The 17,500-nt window shown below is 41.0% G+C and overlaps 1 protein-coding gene across 7 annotated transcripts in view; it reads right to left on the reverse strand.

The window, feature by feature from the left end:
* Meis2 (Meis homeobox 2) overlaps positions 1 to 17,500 on the reverse strand; it is a 203,723-nt gene that overhangs the window by 4,695 nt on the left and 181,528 nt on the right. For all 7 annotated transcript variants that reach the window (XM_028766855.1, XM_028766854.1, XM_028766857.1 and 4 more), the window contains one exon: positions 1,049 to 1,107. In XM_028766855.1, the coding sequence (XP_028622688.1) occupies positions 1,049 to 1,107 (59 nt within the window). The remainder of the gene's footprint in view (positions 1 to 1,048; positions 1,108 to 17,500) is intronic.

The raw sequence follows: 17,500 nt of genomic DNA on the forward strand, positions 1-17,500 counted from the left end.
TGTCCCATGGGCTTAATAATCAATTTCGTCTCAGTAGACAGATCAGGAGTTTGAGTGTCTTTATAAGGTAAAATAGATCCAATTAAACGTTTGCCTTTTTACCCACATCAGAACATGCAAACATGAGAACCAGGGTGTTTCAATTGTTTTATACTCTTTAGCAATTGGCATCCTGGCCTTCAGCAATAGAAGAGTGGTATTTTAGCATTACTGAGGGAATTTTTCTGAAAGAGGAGTGACCGTTATAAATTGCTTAAATGAAGGCCAGAGTAGAGTCCCCATCAGGGTCAATACCCTTGGGAGTGGCACAGTCATTGCAAGGAAAACTGATTTTTGTTCTTACAAACTTTTTTTATGGAGACCACACCTCCTCAGCAAAGTAAGGATGTCACCCATCTCAGAGCAGAACGCTGAGGAGTACATGGGGATGGTTCTGACAGCTCCGTATAATAACTGCTTTAGAGAAACGAAGAGGCATTGTGAGAAACCCCCACATGTATTTCAGCTGGATGGATGTAACACATTTTAAACAAAGGTAATAATCTTTTAATAAAAAATAATGCCGGCAACGCATGTCAGGCTTTAATAGAATATTATGAATAGTCAAAGCAAATGAATGGGCGCAATGAGTTTAACCATGTATGTTCTGGCGCAGAGAGCAAAGCACACACCAAGGAGTTATGGGTAACAAGAAAAATGAGAGTGTGCTAATGATTGGATGCAGACAGGCAAGGAGTAATTCCAGAGTTCACAGTTAAACAAACTGCTTGTGGCACGAATACTTGGGCCCAATTACCAATTCAGAAAGAATAGCAAAAGCGGTTTCAGTAATCCTGCTTCAGTAGAGTAGGGGTGGGAAATCTCCAATTAGCACCAATTAGTGAAGTTGCTTCCTAGAGGAGAATTCTGGGGACATTAAAAACAAAAATTCTCCCAGAATGCCTACTGGAAGTACTTATTTACCAGGTGATGTGACAGAGTCTTGAAGGAAATTGTGAGGAGGATTTGTGCCCATGGGGTATGGATATAGATATGTGTTAGAACTTGCCTGCTCGATTTGACTGGTCAATCATGGGCTGTACTATTCTTCTTCTGGCATTAATAAACCTGAAACAGAAGAAAGAAGTCTGGTTACCAACCTCAGTCTCTGTGTTCGGTGAACAGCTCTTGTGAGCACAGTGGAGGGAGGGCACACCAGAGTCCAGTATCTACTGTAAACCATCTATGTAATAGACAGGCAGCTTTGTTCTTCTGTGTTCGAAACCAGCTGACATCTTGGGGCCAAAACCAAGCCAACTTGCTACTAATTTTCAGAGAGGGACAGGAGTTCCCCAGGAGAAAGCATTTCTCCTCCTGTGTTTGCTTTTGGAACAAGTAGGAACCAGGTTGCTGTTCACATGCTGGACGATTTTGCCTCTTTCCCTGGACTCTTCATCCCAGGGCAACTCAGCTTCTCTTGCAGCTGGTCATAAATGAAGCCCAGGCTCTGGCACTCGGCTTTCACAAGGTATTGTTAGGTCAGCAAAGCCATCAATTAGGCTGTCTGAAGTTTTATCACCAACACAGCAGTAATAAGTGCTGGCCCAAAGACTTCTGGTCTTCGGCAACTCCTGCAGCTTAAGCCTGTAAAGTCGGGGGTCACTCGGAGGTCAGTGCCAGCTGGGGGCGGCCTTTGCAGCCAAAGCAGGGACACCCAGGGCAGTGGATAAGCTAACTGCCAACCATAAACTCAGCCACCTTTCAACCCACTCGAAAGCCAGCCTCAGGTCCACATGGTTGATATTAGGGCCCGGGAAACGGTTTCCAAATCAGGTGGTTGCTGATTCCCAGGAATGTAAGGAGCAGTGGTTATTTTGTCTAAGAAGCCTGCATCTAATTTTGTTGAAAATCCAAAAATAAGTGCCTACTTCATGTTACTTTAATGTTTAATAATGCCCATCAAATATTCATGTACAAACAGAGTAAGACAATAAGAAATCTCCTTTATTTCTCCAAATTTAATAAAAACAAAACAATTTTCTACTATTTGCGAGTTACCCTTGTCCCCCTGCTTTTAATGATGGTATTTCCCCACACGTATGAACTCCTGGGAAAGATTCAGTGGCCTTGCATTAGGCTTAGGAGGGGCCAGTGGTAGGCAGGTCCTTCAAAATGTTTTCTATCCATAACATTTGTTTTTCAACATCTCTACTTTCAAAACTCAACATATGGGGGATTCAATGATTAATGCATCCACATGGGGCCAGGCAGGACCCACAAGTCCATTCTCTGAAGGCTTCTCAAGCATTGGCAGTTAAGTTTCTTGGAGGAGGACAGTGAGCCCACACAGGCCTCCTGTGGGTCCTCTAGTAAATACAGCCAGGCTGATGAATAACAGCCAGGGAAAGCCAAAGAAGAGTCTTTTGCATATGCTGTTTGCAAAACAATGAACTTTTTTAGTACTTAAGAAAGGATGTCTCAGTCTTCAAAAATGTTCCACCCATTGACTTTGGGAAGTGCCAGGCTACTCTAAGTTCAGATAGGAGAGTTGAAACTGTATTTACCTCCCCCACCTCCCAGTTCCCTAAAAAGCTGTTGACCAGAAGCAGCCCTGCAACCAGTTCAAAGAACTTATCTCCATCACACCATTGTTATCCCAGGCCTAGGAGGGCCCTTTCTTATTTCCCCCTCCAGGGGCTCTTCTCAGGGTTTCCATTAAGAGCAGGCAAGAGCAGGCTCCTTTGGTCTGTCTTGACGTTTCTGGTAGAGAGGGACAGTTCCTCTTTTCAAGTGCTGCAATCCAGTTGTGTGATGGGTTGTTTTGTTTTCTCTTGTAGGTCAACCCTTGAGGTGAAGCAAATCAGTATTTGCCCCCTTCCCCTGCTCCCTTTAAGTCTCCTTCTTTTTAAACTTTCTTATTATTTACATTTGGAGATTGTTCCCTTGTTCATACTTTTCTTTCCTGTTCCCCCAAACACTCCCTTGCTCACAGGGCTGCAAGGCATCATGGTTCTTAGTTCTCAGCAGGAGAACTCCATACTGTCTTCAAACAAATAATTACTGGGAAGGTTAGAGGTTCACTCGCAGGTCATTTCTTTGGATACTCATCAGAATGTTTGCATTAGTAAAAATGGGGGTCCTCTCACAAGGTTCTTCAATGGGGGTGATGCAACAATACAGAACATTTAGAGAAAGCGTCTTGTGTGCTAGCAGGCCTTTATTGAAGCACTGAACTTGGCAATGTCACCACCACATTACATTTTCAGTGAGTTTCCATGGCGTGGACTGTATGTTCACTAGCGGCTATGCCAATGGCTTTGCTTTGCTCACTGCTCCTAACAGGGCTGGAAAAAAGAAGCCCCTGCGGGTTTTCATGGTGTGTGTCTGTGGGATCCTTTCTCAGAGAGTCATAGACTTTACATTCTCCCATGGGCTCCACGAAGCCTCTGTGGAGTTTCAGTCTCAGTATTTTGGGTCCCAGTATCTTTTCATACTTCTAACACATTCTTTCAAATCATACAGGATTTGGAAAACATATGGGCCCCCATTTTTACTGTTGTTTTTCTTTCCCCAGAAATCTCTGAACATTCAATTCCCTGCCAATTGTTAACTTCCACAATCTCAGAATAGCTTAACAACACCATAAATGTTATTTTATTAAAATTAATAATATTCACTTTAAGAAAAAGTGTGGTCTTAAAACTCCAAATGACAGCTCTCTTCTTCCCTCATGCTGACAGGCCACCACCCTTCAGAAAATATTATCACAGACACAAAATGAAGCTATTTAATTTGGAAATGAAAAAGTCAAATGAGGAATAAATTTTTTTATTTCATTAATTCCCAATATGAACTTCCATACATGGTCTTTCCCTAGATGATTTGATATGAATTCTTTCCACTTCTTCTGATTCTATTTTAAGAATGACTTTTCCTTTATGTAGATAATAAACATAATATCAAGTTTTGATTCTACTTAAATTCTGAAGCATCTAAGTTGAAAAGTCAACTCATCTTCAATCATCCAAGGCCAGACCTCAATTCCTATGGAAAAATGCAACTTCCTACTTCAAAGACAAAAGCCTTGTCTTTAAAAGACTCAAAAGGTTTCTTGGATATTAAATGGGTCTCACAAAATAACATTTTGATGAGTTAAGTGTAAATGAATCAGACACATATGGATTAAGTTATCCCCGCATTTCACACGGGTTTAAAAAATAAGGGGAAAAGAGGGTCTTGGCAAAAAACATTTTGGACTTTGCCAAACCCAAAACATTTGAAAAATTGCTGAAGACATCCAAGTAACCAAAATGCAGCCAGCTGCACCCAACTTTAATGAACCCCCCCCAAGTTATCTCCAACTCAAAGACTGTTAGGTTTTTCATCTGTATCTCATATTTAAAAAAAGAGAAAATGAAAAAAGAAAGAACTAAGTTTTAATGTCATCCCAGAATGGTTTTGAAGTTGTAGACATACAATATACTGCTTTATTAGTACAAACAATTTAACTCTAAGTTATCAAGTATCCTTAGATGTTAAATTGTTTTTTAAAACTGATTTTTTATAAGTTGTGTGGGAAATGTGTTAATACATCTAGTGTCTTCTCCAGATTTTCCATAGGAAAAAAATTTCACTAGTAGTCACTGTGACTCTTTTTAAGGGCTACAGATAATTACCTTAGTGAGTCCCTAGGGGATGAGTACCCCAAAGTACACTAGTTCTATTGATTTGTATTGAGCAAGAAGTTAGTGCCCAGGCTCATACAAAGGCTTCCAAGAGAGTCTCCTGAGGCTATTTGCATCTCTAAATTTTACTTACATAGAAAATGCATTAGTATGTACGGTTCTTCAAACTTACAGACTAAGACTCTTAGCTGAAAATAACTTAATTATAGAAATAAATTTAGTGGCTTTCCAAGAATCAAGAGGCTTTCTAAGTTAACTTGGAGATAAAAAAACAACAACAGAAATAAGAACAAAACAAAACCCCCAGCAGATTCCAAGGAATGTACTCTACCCAGCAAAAAGTCACTGAGGCCTCACCTTCCCCTTGCTGGAGACCACCAGCCACCACCTCAGGAAAATCCAAATAGTTCAGCTTTGATGCTTTCCCTGCCCCCATCTGAAATCTGACCACTGAGTTTTCTTTTAAAGACTTTTCCCTCCAAAGTGTAGCTCAGGTTGACAGTAGACTCAGGTATCCTTCCTGATTGTTGCTTGATTCCCCCACCCCTTTTAAATGGCTGGTAAATCCCTTCTTTCTGGTTCACTAACTTCTTGCCACACCTGGCAACCCACTCAGCATTCCTTTGTTAGAAAGCACAGGTCTCTCTCCCTGCGGTTGCTTGGAAAGCAGCCAGCCCTGAACACTCTTGAGGATGGCTGGATTGGAAGCTCTCACTTGGATGGGTGTTGTCAAGGAAGAGGCTTGAACTGTTGACAAGGGATCAGATCAATCTGGAAAAGGTGTGGCAGGGAGCTTGGTGACAGGGGCCTGGTTCAAAAACAAAACAAAACAAAGCCAAAAAAAAAAAAAAAAACCCTTTACTTTCCACTTCGCCTAGTGGCAAGACTCCACTACCAGCATGATCCTGCTCTGGATTTCAATGAGGCTTCAACCTTGGAAAATCAGTTAGTCATTTTAATTTTTTTCTTCATATTACACACACACACACACACACACACACACACACACACACACACATGTTTTATTCTGTGTGCTAGTCTTGGGTTGAATCATCAAGTTAGGAAGGTTTTCACTGGTGTTCAGACACCAGATCTTTTCCAGAAGACAACTTCGAGCATAGTGAGGTAAATGCATGAGAATCATACATGACTTTAGGACACATTCACAGATCATAACTAATGTCCCTGAGCTACAGTGTAATTATGATTGGATAGAACGTTAGATTTGCCCACACCTGTAAAAACATGTGAAATAAATACCCACACACTTCCAATATGAGAACATGGTGTTAGTGTCGAAGCAGGAATGCTTGTAGCCTTACAGATTTGCCTTGTGTGGGGAGAATGTTCATGCTGCCGTCGAAGGTCCAGAGTAAAGTTATCAAATGGGTGAGGATTCTTTTCCGTAGCTGTCTACTGTGGGCTTCCAGTGCTTTATCGAACTCTCCCCTGAAGTTACGAGGACCTCTCCAGCTATTCACTAAAATATTCAGCTTTGAGCACAGGCCTCCCAAGTATTGTCCCACATTTTAAACCTTTGCCCAGAGAAATACAACAATAAGCCCAAGAGGTTTGTGCCCCTTATAACTTCCCAAAGCCCCAGTGTGTTTCCCACCTACCAACTATGGGGATAACTGGGTCTGGGTTGTTTTGAGGACTGACAGAGATCATGTACATAAAGTTCTTGGCATAACGCCTAGTATATAGTGGGAGCTCATTAAATGTTAGCCCATTGGCAGAACGCACATAATCAATGTTCCTAAGGAGCCCTGTTCCTTTATAGATAACAATTAAGAATAGTTGGATAACTACTAAAAATAGCCATACTGGGCTGATAAAAGGATGAGAATGTGGTTTGGTTTTACAAATAGCATGTGACCATGTGCTGGGGGGGGGTCTTAGTAGCGATGGATCTTAGTAGAGATCAGAGTTTAATGTGAATAAATAACTGTGCGAGTGTGCATATGTGTGTGTGCACGCGCGCGCACACACACACACGCATGCATGATTTTAGACACCAGAACAAGCATCTGCTTGAGGGAGAGGTTGCAGAGTGGGCTCCTTTGCAAGCACATCCTCTTAGTGGCTCTCTAGAACCTACCCTTGAGTTCTCAGGAGCAGCTGCTCCCACAGGACCTCCAGAGTATTAGAGGTGCAGCAGCCTCACAGTGCCCCGCCCAGCACTACTGTCCCCAGATCTGCACTTGAAAGGTTCTCCAGGTGACCTCTTCACACTTAAGCTTGGGAGGCCCTGCAGTGAGTGCTCTGCCTAACAACAGAAGGTTGCAAAGTTCAAGTTTTAATTGTGACTCTTGTGGCCATAAACATTGCCTACAGGATCTATCTTCTTTAAGTGCCTTAAATCTAAAAAGTCTTTTAATCATTTGCCTTGGATAACAAACAATTTAAAATAATGATTCATTTTACCCTATCTGTATCTCTTTAAACGCTGGGGCAATAAAATGTGGTGGTTGGTTTTTTTTTTTTTTTTTTTTTTTGGTGAAAACTGTCAACAGGGGGGTCTCTCAGGAACCGAGAGGATAGCACACTACTGTTTGATGGTTCTATCTACTTCTGTATTTTTTTGAACTTCAATAATATATATGCTTTTTTTTAAATTAAAGGGATTGTGAAAGGTGATGGAGAAAATTGGACATCTTCTCTGACTGAGATTTATCTAGACCATTTACTTTTCTTATTTAATAAAAGTATCTCAGAAATTTCCTCTTACATAGGAAGCTATATTTTATTTCTTTTTGAATGATGATCAATAAGCAACAAACACAATTCCTTTAGCACACTCACACCCAGTGGCGTGTAAGAGAGCATCTGAGCAGGTTCTGACTCTGAAGCACGGCTACTCTTACAGAATGTTATTCGGTTATTCACATATGGCTATTTCTCATGTATTATAAAAGTGATCTTTCAGAGCTACTTGAAAGCAAGGGAGGAGAAAACACTCAAACTTCCTTAGCTATTCATATCTAAGATCTACCCTCTTAAAGATAGAACACTAAGTCAATAGACATAAGCAGTACCATATTACCTCATCCTGTACATGATTTATTGCAGATAGGAATCATCGAGAAACTGAATTACTTTGAATGTTTTACTACTGACATTAAAGTTCCAGATTTGGCTACCTGCACACCTTAGAGTGGTCCTGAAAACCACTTTCTACAGACACAGAAGATAAATCTATAACTTCACGCAACCCCATCAGACTACAAAGAAACGGTGGCCATTTTCAAAGTGACCAGTCCCCAGCTCTGAACCATCTATCTGACTGGGCTTTGAAATGTATCCAGTCTCACCTGATAATCAGCTGCCCTCATTCACAGCTACTTCCCATCCTGTTCCAAGCATGTGCTAATTCACACTCAGACCTGATCCTAACACATCTTGTATTTTTTAAAGCTTTCATGACCACCTTTGATTGAAATGTTATCTCAGATTCTACTTCTTAGTGGAACCCACCTAAGAATTAACTGGCTAAAAATACACCACACTGTTTAGCAATTATGTATTCGAGATGTTGGAGGTGGTCAAGGGGCAGTCCCATGTCCTGTGCTATGGATGGGTCTCTGATTAGCTTGTCATCTGCTTGGAAGAAGATGTAGGCTGATTCTCTCTTATAGTGGAGCGGGCCAGCTGTTAGCTGCCTGTCAAGCCCTCAAGTGGACAAGAAGTCCAGGAGCAAGAATGTCATTCCTTTGATCTGGCAAGGAGCAGCTGCTGATTTATAGAGTGGGACTTTGTTCTTCCGTTCTATTTTACTTTCTTTCCTAAGGCAGAACCACAAAATCCAGGAGAAAAAAAAAAGTGCCGTTCCCAGCAACATCAACAAGCTCTGACAACTACAACAGGGTTTTTCTTGGCCCTAACAAAGCTCTCAGGCATCTCCTTTGACGCTCACCTTTCCCCCTCCCTTTCCCCCCACCTCCACAATTTTTTTTTTTTTTGCAAGCGGTAGTTATTGTTTAATTCAGCTTCTGTAAATGGAATGGACTGTGGCCAGCAAGCCTGGGGCATAAACACACCTGTATGAAAGAAGCCTTATTGTAGCAACCCTCTACAAGCAAGCTCACATGAACCACACGTTCCCCAGTTCAGAAAGAATGCTCCATTTTTCCTGACAGCAAATTTTACCCTAAGTGAGTTTCTATTTTTGGTGTCACCAACCTATGATGATCACATTTGAACCTTTCCCTCTCCAATGTCATTACACTCTTTCAATCAAAGAGAAAAAAAAAATGAAAAACGATTTGCTTTTTTTTTTTAATCTGAGAGCAAAGAGATGCATCAAAAATGTTTATCTACTGTCTATAATATCAATCATTGAAAGCTGCCTTAATGTCCAGAAAGGCTTTAGCAAATATCCATGATGCCATAATGGTGATTTCATTACTACTGATTTATACTGACATGCGTTTCCCTGAGTAACCTATAAGGAAAAAAAAATCAACAACCAAATAAGCCATGTGCATTTTCTTTCTGAGAACAAACTGGTTGCAAAGGTCTGATTTTGTTCTCAACAGTAATCCTGTCTAGTCAGAAGTGCCCATCAACTGAGTGTGACATGGAATAGCAACATGAAGAAGTTATCATGACCTTGTCAGTTGTATGACAATGAGAAGTCAGAAGCTCTTTGGTCACCCACACACCCATCCACCCACACTCACCTCCTCTGCACTTGTACACTGTACATGTGTAGGACAAGAAACTTTGCCAGAAACAAGTTCTTTAACAGCTACCTAGATTCTTCTATGTTGCTCTAGAGGATGGCGAAAAATAATACAGAAAGATATTTATACCTATTCCTTTTAAGGTAAAAGGCTCGAAGGCTGGAAGGGTGCTATTACTAACTTGCAAAGGAGGAAGAGCTTGTTTGCATTCAATCAGGCTCTGTTCTAGTGCCTTCTTCTGCCTCCTTTCTTATGTTCAGAGGGGATGGGGATTTATTTAGCTTGGTTCCTGGCTTTATCCTTTGGCCAATGAGAATGTGTTGAGAACTAGCTTTCTCCTCCATCGTCATTCTCATTCAGCAGCTGCATCCTCTGGGGTGTGTGTCCCAGTGATTGACTTTGTGGGTGGGGAGCTGAAAACAGGCCTTATACTTGCTCATCTCTTTTCAATCCCTGAACAATTATTAGAAATAATTTCAAGGGTCATAAAAATCTGTACATGTATCACCAACTGATAAGCCATTCTCATTGTGCAGTTATCCTAAACCAAATTTAATGGCATGTTGACAACATATGTAAATACATCTAAATATTTGAAAGTGCAAATCAGGCCTTTTAATATTTCTATTCTTCATATACACAAAAATGAACTGAAAAAAGAAAGGCACAATTTGAGAAGACACAAATTGTTAGAAATAAACACCTATATCCAGTGAATCGGTGCAATGGAATCAACTAAAGACTTAAGAGAGGTTGATCAAAACACATGGCCATGCACAAACACCTGTAATCCAAGCACTGGAAGCAGGGGACAGCAAGTTCCAGACTAGTTTGGGCTTTGTAGTCAGCTCAAGATAGCAAGGGGCTGCAGACTAAGGGGACAACTAAGATCTGAGGGGTATATAGCATCCTTGCAGAGTGCTTGCTAAGTATATGGGGGGCCTTGGGCTTGCTCTCCAACACCAGAAGAAAAGGGGAAAAATAATTAACCAAATTCTTGGAAGGGAAAAGTTGAACCAGTTTGAAAGAGCATTTGAAAATAAATACAAGCAGACAGACAAACAGACAAATGGAAGGGAAGAGAATAAGGTGCTGCTTGAAGGTACCAATCCCACCATGGCTGACCTCAAGAAGTGAGGAGAGTAATTGAGACTGGTTGGCACTTTCTACTGGGTTCTGGGGATACCTGGTGGCAATTCTAAGGCAAGCTGCTTGGGGTTCTTGTGTAGGTATAAACTGAATCTCTGAAATTCTTGGATAGAGAAGTGAGAGTATGATGCTTCTTGAGGGAGAGCTTTTCCAACAGCCCGGTCATAGATGAACTGAATTGGTTGGATGAGAACGGAGCTGAGATGGAACAAAACTCTTGGGCAATGCAGCAAGAAAGGGGAAGGGGAAATGAGATGGACTCCAGTTAAGATGATAGCAATGAAAAAAGGCAGCACGTGACTTTTAGAATGACTTCTGTGTTGGACTTTCTGGGAGGGAGGTTATGTAAAGGGCTCTAGGACACTGCATATGAAAGTCGGTGTTTTGGTATGTCATGATGCACAGTTGATCGAAACTGGCCATTTGCCTCTTAAATTCTTATTTAGGGTTCACTGTAGGGTGAAGCATACTAGGTTTCCTGATGTCACCTTTGAGTTGGCAATGGAACTCTAGAGATGAAAAGGTAGGAGGCCATTCAAGTCCAGGGAAGAAGTGACAACTTCAAAACCATCTCTCTTCTTCATATTTATTAAGGTAGGGATATTCTAGATCTTGATCAGTTAACTTAAAAAACTGTCTGTCTCTGAAAACATCCTGCCTTTTCATATACCCCAAGACTTTCCAAGTCCTTCCTCTGATCATGTCCACCAGTAAATAAAAACCTCCCAGGCAATGACTTTATTTCTAGAAGGTCTAGCTTGGTCATTTTTTTTTTTTTTGAGTTCTGAGATGATCTGTGTGGCCAGATTTAGAAGCAGAAGACAACCACATACATGTCACACAGTGCAGTGTGATACAAATTGTATTGCCTTAAACTTAGCATGCATGATTTTAGTAATGGTATTAAGAAGGTGCACACACACACACACACACACACACACACACTGTGTTTTTAAGCACTTGCATAAGAATCAAGGGTAGGTTTTCTCAAGGTGGTGACAACTAATTTAGAAGAGAATTGATGGGATCGGGTGTTACATTTAAAAGGGACTCCATTAAGTCTGATGGTGTCCAAATTGTGTCCTTCTCACAAACCATATTTTTCTTTTTAAATGGGCTTTTAAGGTGAAAGACACCGCGCTTCAGCATCCTCTAGGTGTGGAGACAAATGGTTCACAAGTCTCTATTCTTCAACTCTGGCCAAATCACTCCAGGACCCAAGATCTAAAGCACTTGGAGGGAGGGTGCTATGCATGTGAATGTCCCCACCAGAGTTTTCATTTGCTTCAGGGGCTCCTTTTTCTGGAGCAGCAGGGGATGTTTCAGAAGACCAGATTGGCATGCCAGAAGCATTTGGAGGGAGCAGGCTCTTAGCCCCTTTCCTTTCTCCTGCTGGCTTAAAAGAAAGGGCTTTGCTGAGGACATGTTGGAAAGGTGGCAACATTCTTGGGCCTTTTTATCAACACTACTTCTTTCTTTAAGCTGCAGCAGGTCTCTTGTTTGGGAGGCTGAGATTTTAGCACTTTTAAAGGGAGGCATACTCGAGAAATCTCCCAGGTGTTAAACTTTAGAGTGGCTTCAACCCAAAATAGGGTGGGGAGGGGCGACAAAAGTGAAACAGGAAAAGTCAAGTGCTAGTATGGAAAAGTTCCATCAAATAATGCAGTGTAAATATGCACATAATTCCTTCTATTTAAGCCCGGGGCTATCTGACCAGTTTATATGCAGGGTGTCTGTCTGTGGGGGTTAAAATCAAAGGTCTAAAGCAACAAAAAAAAATTTTTTTTTAGTTATTTTCAACAAATTCCATACAACCCAAAAGAATCTTTAAAATATTACAAAACACAATTCCATCATGAAAGCAAAAAATTCTATTCGCAGACACATGACTTAATATTCCCATGTTCATGATGTTCAAGCACCAGACTAATTTTTAAGTAATATTTCCAGATTGTCTTTTCTTAAAAGCAAATTAAACATCTTTTGCTTGGCTTGACAACCAGGTACCTTCCCATGTCTTTGGCAGAGAGGTTACACAAAGTGTTTGCATTGATGATATTATTACCCACAAGTTTTGTTAGCATCATCTCGTAATCATAAAATTTGCTTTATAAACCTCAAGAGACCTAGCAAAACGGAGGCTATTTTGTGCCTGCTTTAGTCCTTAAATATTTTCGCTTTAAAATGTTAGGGTATACACTCGCCCAACTGCCGTTTACAGAGGAATGAAGACATCAACTTTTGATTATGAAATTTCATACAGAGCTACAGGTGCAACCTCAGGGTTTTCAGAAGCACATCCAGGCACCACATCCCTTACTAAGATTTCCCAGCATAGTTTAACTTAACTCTTACAGGTGAAAATAATGGCATTTGGGTTGTCTCCATCATCACAGGAATATAAGTAACATTGCTACCCAGTAAACATGAAATAATTTAGTGTCATAATTATTTTAACTGTCATAGATTTTGAATCATGTAATATACAAATCCAAGATTAATTTATAAGTTTAAAGTTAATATGCTAACTATCTAGGGCCACACTATTTCTTCCATCTGGGATGGTCTTCCTTCCAGAGCTATCTGGTCCATACATCATTCAAAATTCTTATCAGGGGGCTGGAGAGATGGCTCAGCGGTTAAGAACACAGACTGCTCTTCCAGAGGTCCTGAGTTCAAATCCCAGCAACCACATGGTGGCTCACAACCATCCGTAATGAGATTGGATGCCCTCTTCTGGTGTGTCTGAAGACAGCTACAATGTACTCATCAATAAAATAAATAAATAAATATTTTAAAAAAAAACAAAAAAAACAAAACAAAACAAAAAAAAAAACAAAAAAAAAACCAAAATTCTTATCAGAGAGCACCTCTTTGGGGGTAACTTTGTTGCATAATCTGATTAAGAAGTATTTCCTGGGGCTGGGGAGTTGGCTTTTTTGACTGACACAGTGCAAACACAAAGGCTGAAGTTTGGATTCCCAGCATCCATGTTTAGGGGGGGGGGAGGGAGGGAGGGAGAACATCATGGTGCTTTTATATGCCTAGTGCTGGAGATGCAGGGACAGAAGGATCCCCAAGATGTTCTGACTACCCAGTATAGCTGCAGGTTCAGTAACAGACTCTATCTCAAAAAATAAAGTAGGCAGCAACAGAGGAAGATATCAACAACCTCTGGTCTCTGCATACAAGTGCGTATATATACAAATGCCAACACTTGTATACACACACACACACACACACACACACACACACACACACACACACGTCCTTAGTCATTAACAATATGGTCCCTGAGAATTTATTCAATGTATATGACCAGAATTTACTTCTCTGGTTTTCACTTGGTTGATCTTATAAAGAGTATATTTTAGTTCTTTGTTATGGACACCTTCTCAACTATCCCCAGTGAAATGTTTGATGAATATACAACTGAACATGTAAATGAAAATAGGGTTCCTTCCCTCTAGGAAATAATTTAGAATTGACAATAGAAGAACCATAGGGAATCTCTTCTCTCTCTCTCTCTCTCTCTCTCTCTCTCTCTCTCTCTCTCTCTCTCTCTCTCATACACACACACACACACACACACACACACACACACATGTTCCAGCTAAATTCCTACTGTGCCCTTGAGCAGGGCAAAGGTAAGATGGCACATAATTCTGCCCTCCTGGGTCTGCTCTAAGGAATGTCAAACTGAGAAATAAGGGAAGACTCTAACCCAGTACAAGGTGTGACTCTTTACCTGGGTTGTAGACAGACAGGCAAATTGTAGGTTCAGAGGTGAAAAGAAAAAACTCCACTGACAGAAATGAAGTCTCTTGATCTGTGTGTATGCATGTGTATGTGTGCAAGGGTGTAGCATGAGCCAGAACTGGAGCGAGATGTCACCACTGTGGTGGGTACTCACTCGGATAAGAAGGTGATGTGTCTGTGCTGGGGGTGATAGAAAACATAAAGCGAAGACAGAAGGCTTGAGATGGAGAAAAGAAAGGAAATCTTTTACATGGATTAAACTCTTTTAAGGATTCCCTCCCAGATCTGTTAGAATGAACACTAGTTAGTTAGTGAGTCTCTCAAAAATAAGAGTCCCAGATCAAGTACTATGGGACTATGGCCACTAGGGTAACAAAATGTAAGGATTTTCTCATTTCTGCTGAGTTACATCATGGCTCTTTGAAGACTGATAAACACCCTCTACAAGGGAATGCGGACTACAAATCAATTTCTAACAAGCTTCTGGGATTTTCAGGGGTGCTGGGGTTCCCAGTTCTTGAGATAAACTAGTGCATTCTAATTTCTCATGGAAACTACATCCATCAACAGGAAAGTAGGATTTGCATCTCCCCCACATTGAACTCAGATGCGCAGGCCACTGGCAGGCCTTGTGCTCTACAGATAGATGTCTCTTATTCAAGTCCTCCTCCCAGTGGGACTGTAAACCATGGCTCCCCAGGAGACATCACAAACACCCTGGCTAAGCAGGCGCCTTAGAACTTTCAAAACTAATCTAAAAGTGAGGAGATGATTGTAGTTTAAGGTATTTTCTCTGTGTTTCCATTTCTCACTAACTTAAAAATTTGTAATTAATTGCTATGACTAAATTTTTACCTCAAAATAATGATTAGAAACAAACAAACAAACAAACAAACAAATCTAGCAGCCTTGAGTATAAGGTACACATAGGACTGGTGAGATGGCTCTGTGGGTAAGACTAAGGCTTGTCACCAAGCCTGATAGCCCGAGATTCATCCTCAGAACCTCCATGGTAAAAAGAGAGTAATAATTCCCACATGTTTTCTTGACTTTACACATTCACCCCTCCTCGTGCAAAAGAATTAACTGTAAAAAGTTGAAATATTTAAAGATTTTTATTTATTTATTTTATACATATGAGTACACCACCATTGCTCTCTTAAGACACACCAGAAGAGGACACCAGACCCCATTACAGATAGTTGTGAGCCACCATGTGGTTGCTGGAAAGTGAGCTCAGGACCTCTGGAAGAGCAGTCAGCATTCTTAACCGCTGAGCCACCTCTCCAGCCCAAGTTTAAAATATTTTTTAAAAACTATATATATATATATATATATATATATATATATATATATATATATATTAGTGTTGCAGGGGGAAATATTACTATTAATCAGACTTGTGACTGGGCTGGAGCCAGCAGCCTCTACTATATATTGTGTTGGGACATTCACTATGTGACAGGTAGGAGGAGTCAAGAAGCAAGATGAAGGGATGCTTCAGGGAAGAAGAAATTGAGAGAGCTAGGGAATGACGATGGGTTGCTTTGGATAACGTATTTCAGTGTACACCAAAGGTTCCTCGGCCCCCACCACCCTCCAATCAATTCCACTTCCTTGTTTACAGATTCTCCACGTACAAAATCTGCTTTTCCTTATAACTGTGTTAAACACCACCTGCCTGCCCTCTGAACCCCGACATCCCGGGATGAGGTCAATGTGGTGACGGGCTCTGGTTCTATAGGCGATCCTGTCATTCAGGCTAACAGCAGTGATTCACTCACAGGAGGCAAAGGGAGTCCGTTGTTGGGCTTATTGACTCCAGGGAGCATGGCTACTCTATCATTACTGTGGAGTGCAAACACGCCGAGCTCTGTTTTGGTCCCACTTAAAATTACTATTTGCCGTGAAGGATTGGCAAAGCAATTCTTAAAATGATGGGGGTGAAAGTCAGGCAAGCGCCATTATGGGCTTTTCCTTCCGTTTAAGCAGAAGTAAGCATTCTAAGAGGCTCCAAGCCTGGCCCACTTATTTAACCTTTTATTCAGTTTGCTGTATTAACATATATTAACTGGCTATATAAGCCCTAGGAGGGCTAAAAACCTCATGACCAAATTATGGTTCCATTTTCATGGGTAACCTCTCCTTGGGTGGAAATTAAACTCCAATAGAAATACATTTTAGGTCTACACAAAATCGAGGAGGAATGCCAAAAAACCCCAAATGTCATGTAACAGTCCTGCAAAGACCACAGCAACTGTGGAGTGGCCGGAGAAACTGCACACGAGAGGACCTATCGGAAGAAACCAAATAAATTTAATTAAATAAGTTACAAGATGATTTTGCCGTGTCTTATCTACTCCCCTTGGTTAATATCCATGACATACTGATGCCGCATAATTGCTCTTATGGAATGCTGCAGCTCGGCGCCGTAATGAGCTGCCTCTGCACAAAGGCAGCGAGAGTGGTTTCCCCACAGAGTTCTCTTCTCAATTATTTATACTTGCTACACTTTCACATAATGGCAGTTTTAAAATCAAACAAACAAAGCAAAGCGTACAATAAAGACGGGGACAAGAAGGAGCAGGGACCTTTTTCCTTCCCTTTTTGAACACCAGAGAAGGACGGGCAAGGCACATAAAGTCAACTGGATTTGGATCCCAGAAAAGTCTCAGGGGTCCATCAAGTGGAAGACATCAAAGCGTTTGGAGACTGCCACCTTGGTGAGGGTTTAAACAGCTCTGCATACCTGCATGGCTTTTAATCTGTCATATAGAAACACATGGAGGAACGCAGACTTTATTCTTGCCCTTCCCAGGAATGTCTGTGAAAATTCCTTATCAGAAGATTCTGTCCTCCTCCTCATTCCAGAGTAAGAAAAGATGCTGCAATTGTCAAAATGGCATCACAGTGGACAGAAAATGGTGTGTTGTTACAGTCACCTCTCAGGCAGCAGAGGGGAGTAGACTTTTTTCATGTTGGCTATGTCTACTGTCCACACTGGACCTTCGGCCTCCCACTACAAAACCTATGGACATGAGAAAGCCAGTCTCAACCACAGCCAGCCTTTTTATAGAGAGGCAAAATAACACTAGGGGAATATTTAGTGATAAATTGTAATTTTTTTCTCTTATTTTATTCTCTCTGTGTACCTATTTGTAGAGGTCAGAGGTCAATGTCCAGTATCTTCCTCTATTATTTCACTACCCTACTTTTTGGGTCAAATTCTTATTTACTTTATCT

This window comes from Grammomys surdaster, unplaced genomic scaffold (assembly GCF_004785775.1).
Source record: "Grammomys surdaster isolate TR1022 unplaced genomic scaffold, NIH_TR_1.0 170, whole genome shotgun sequence".
In the NCBI taxonomy this organism is placed as follows: Eukaryota; Metazoa; Chordata; class Mammalia; order Rodentia; family Muridae; genus Grammomys; species Grammomys surdaster.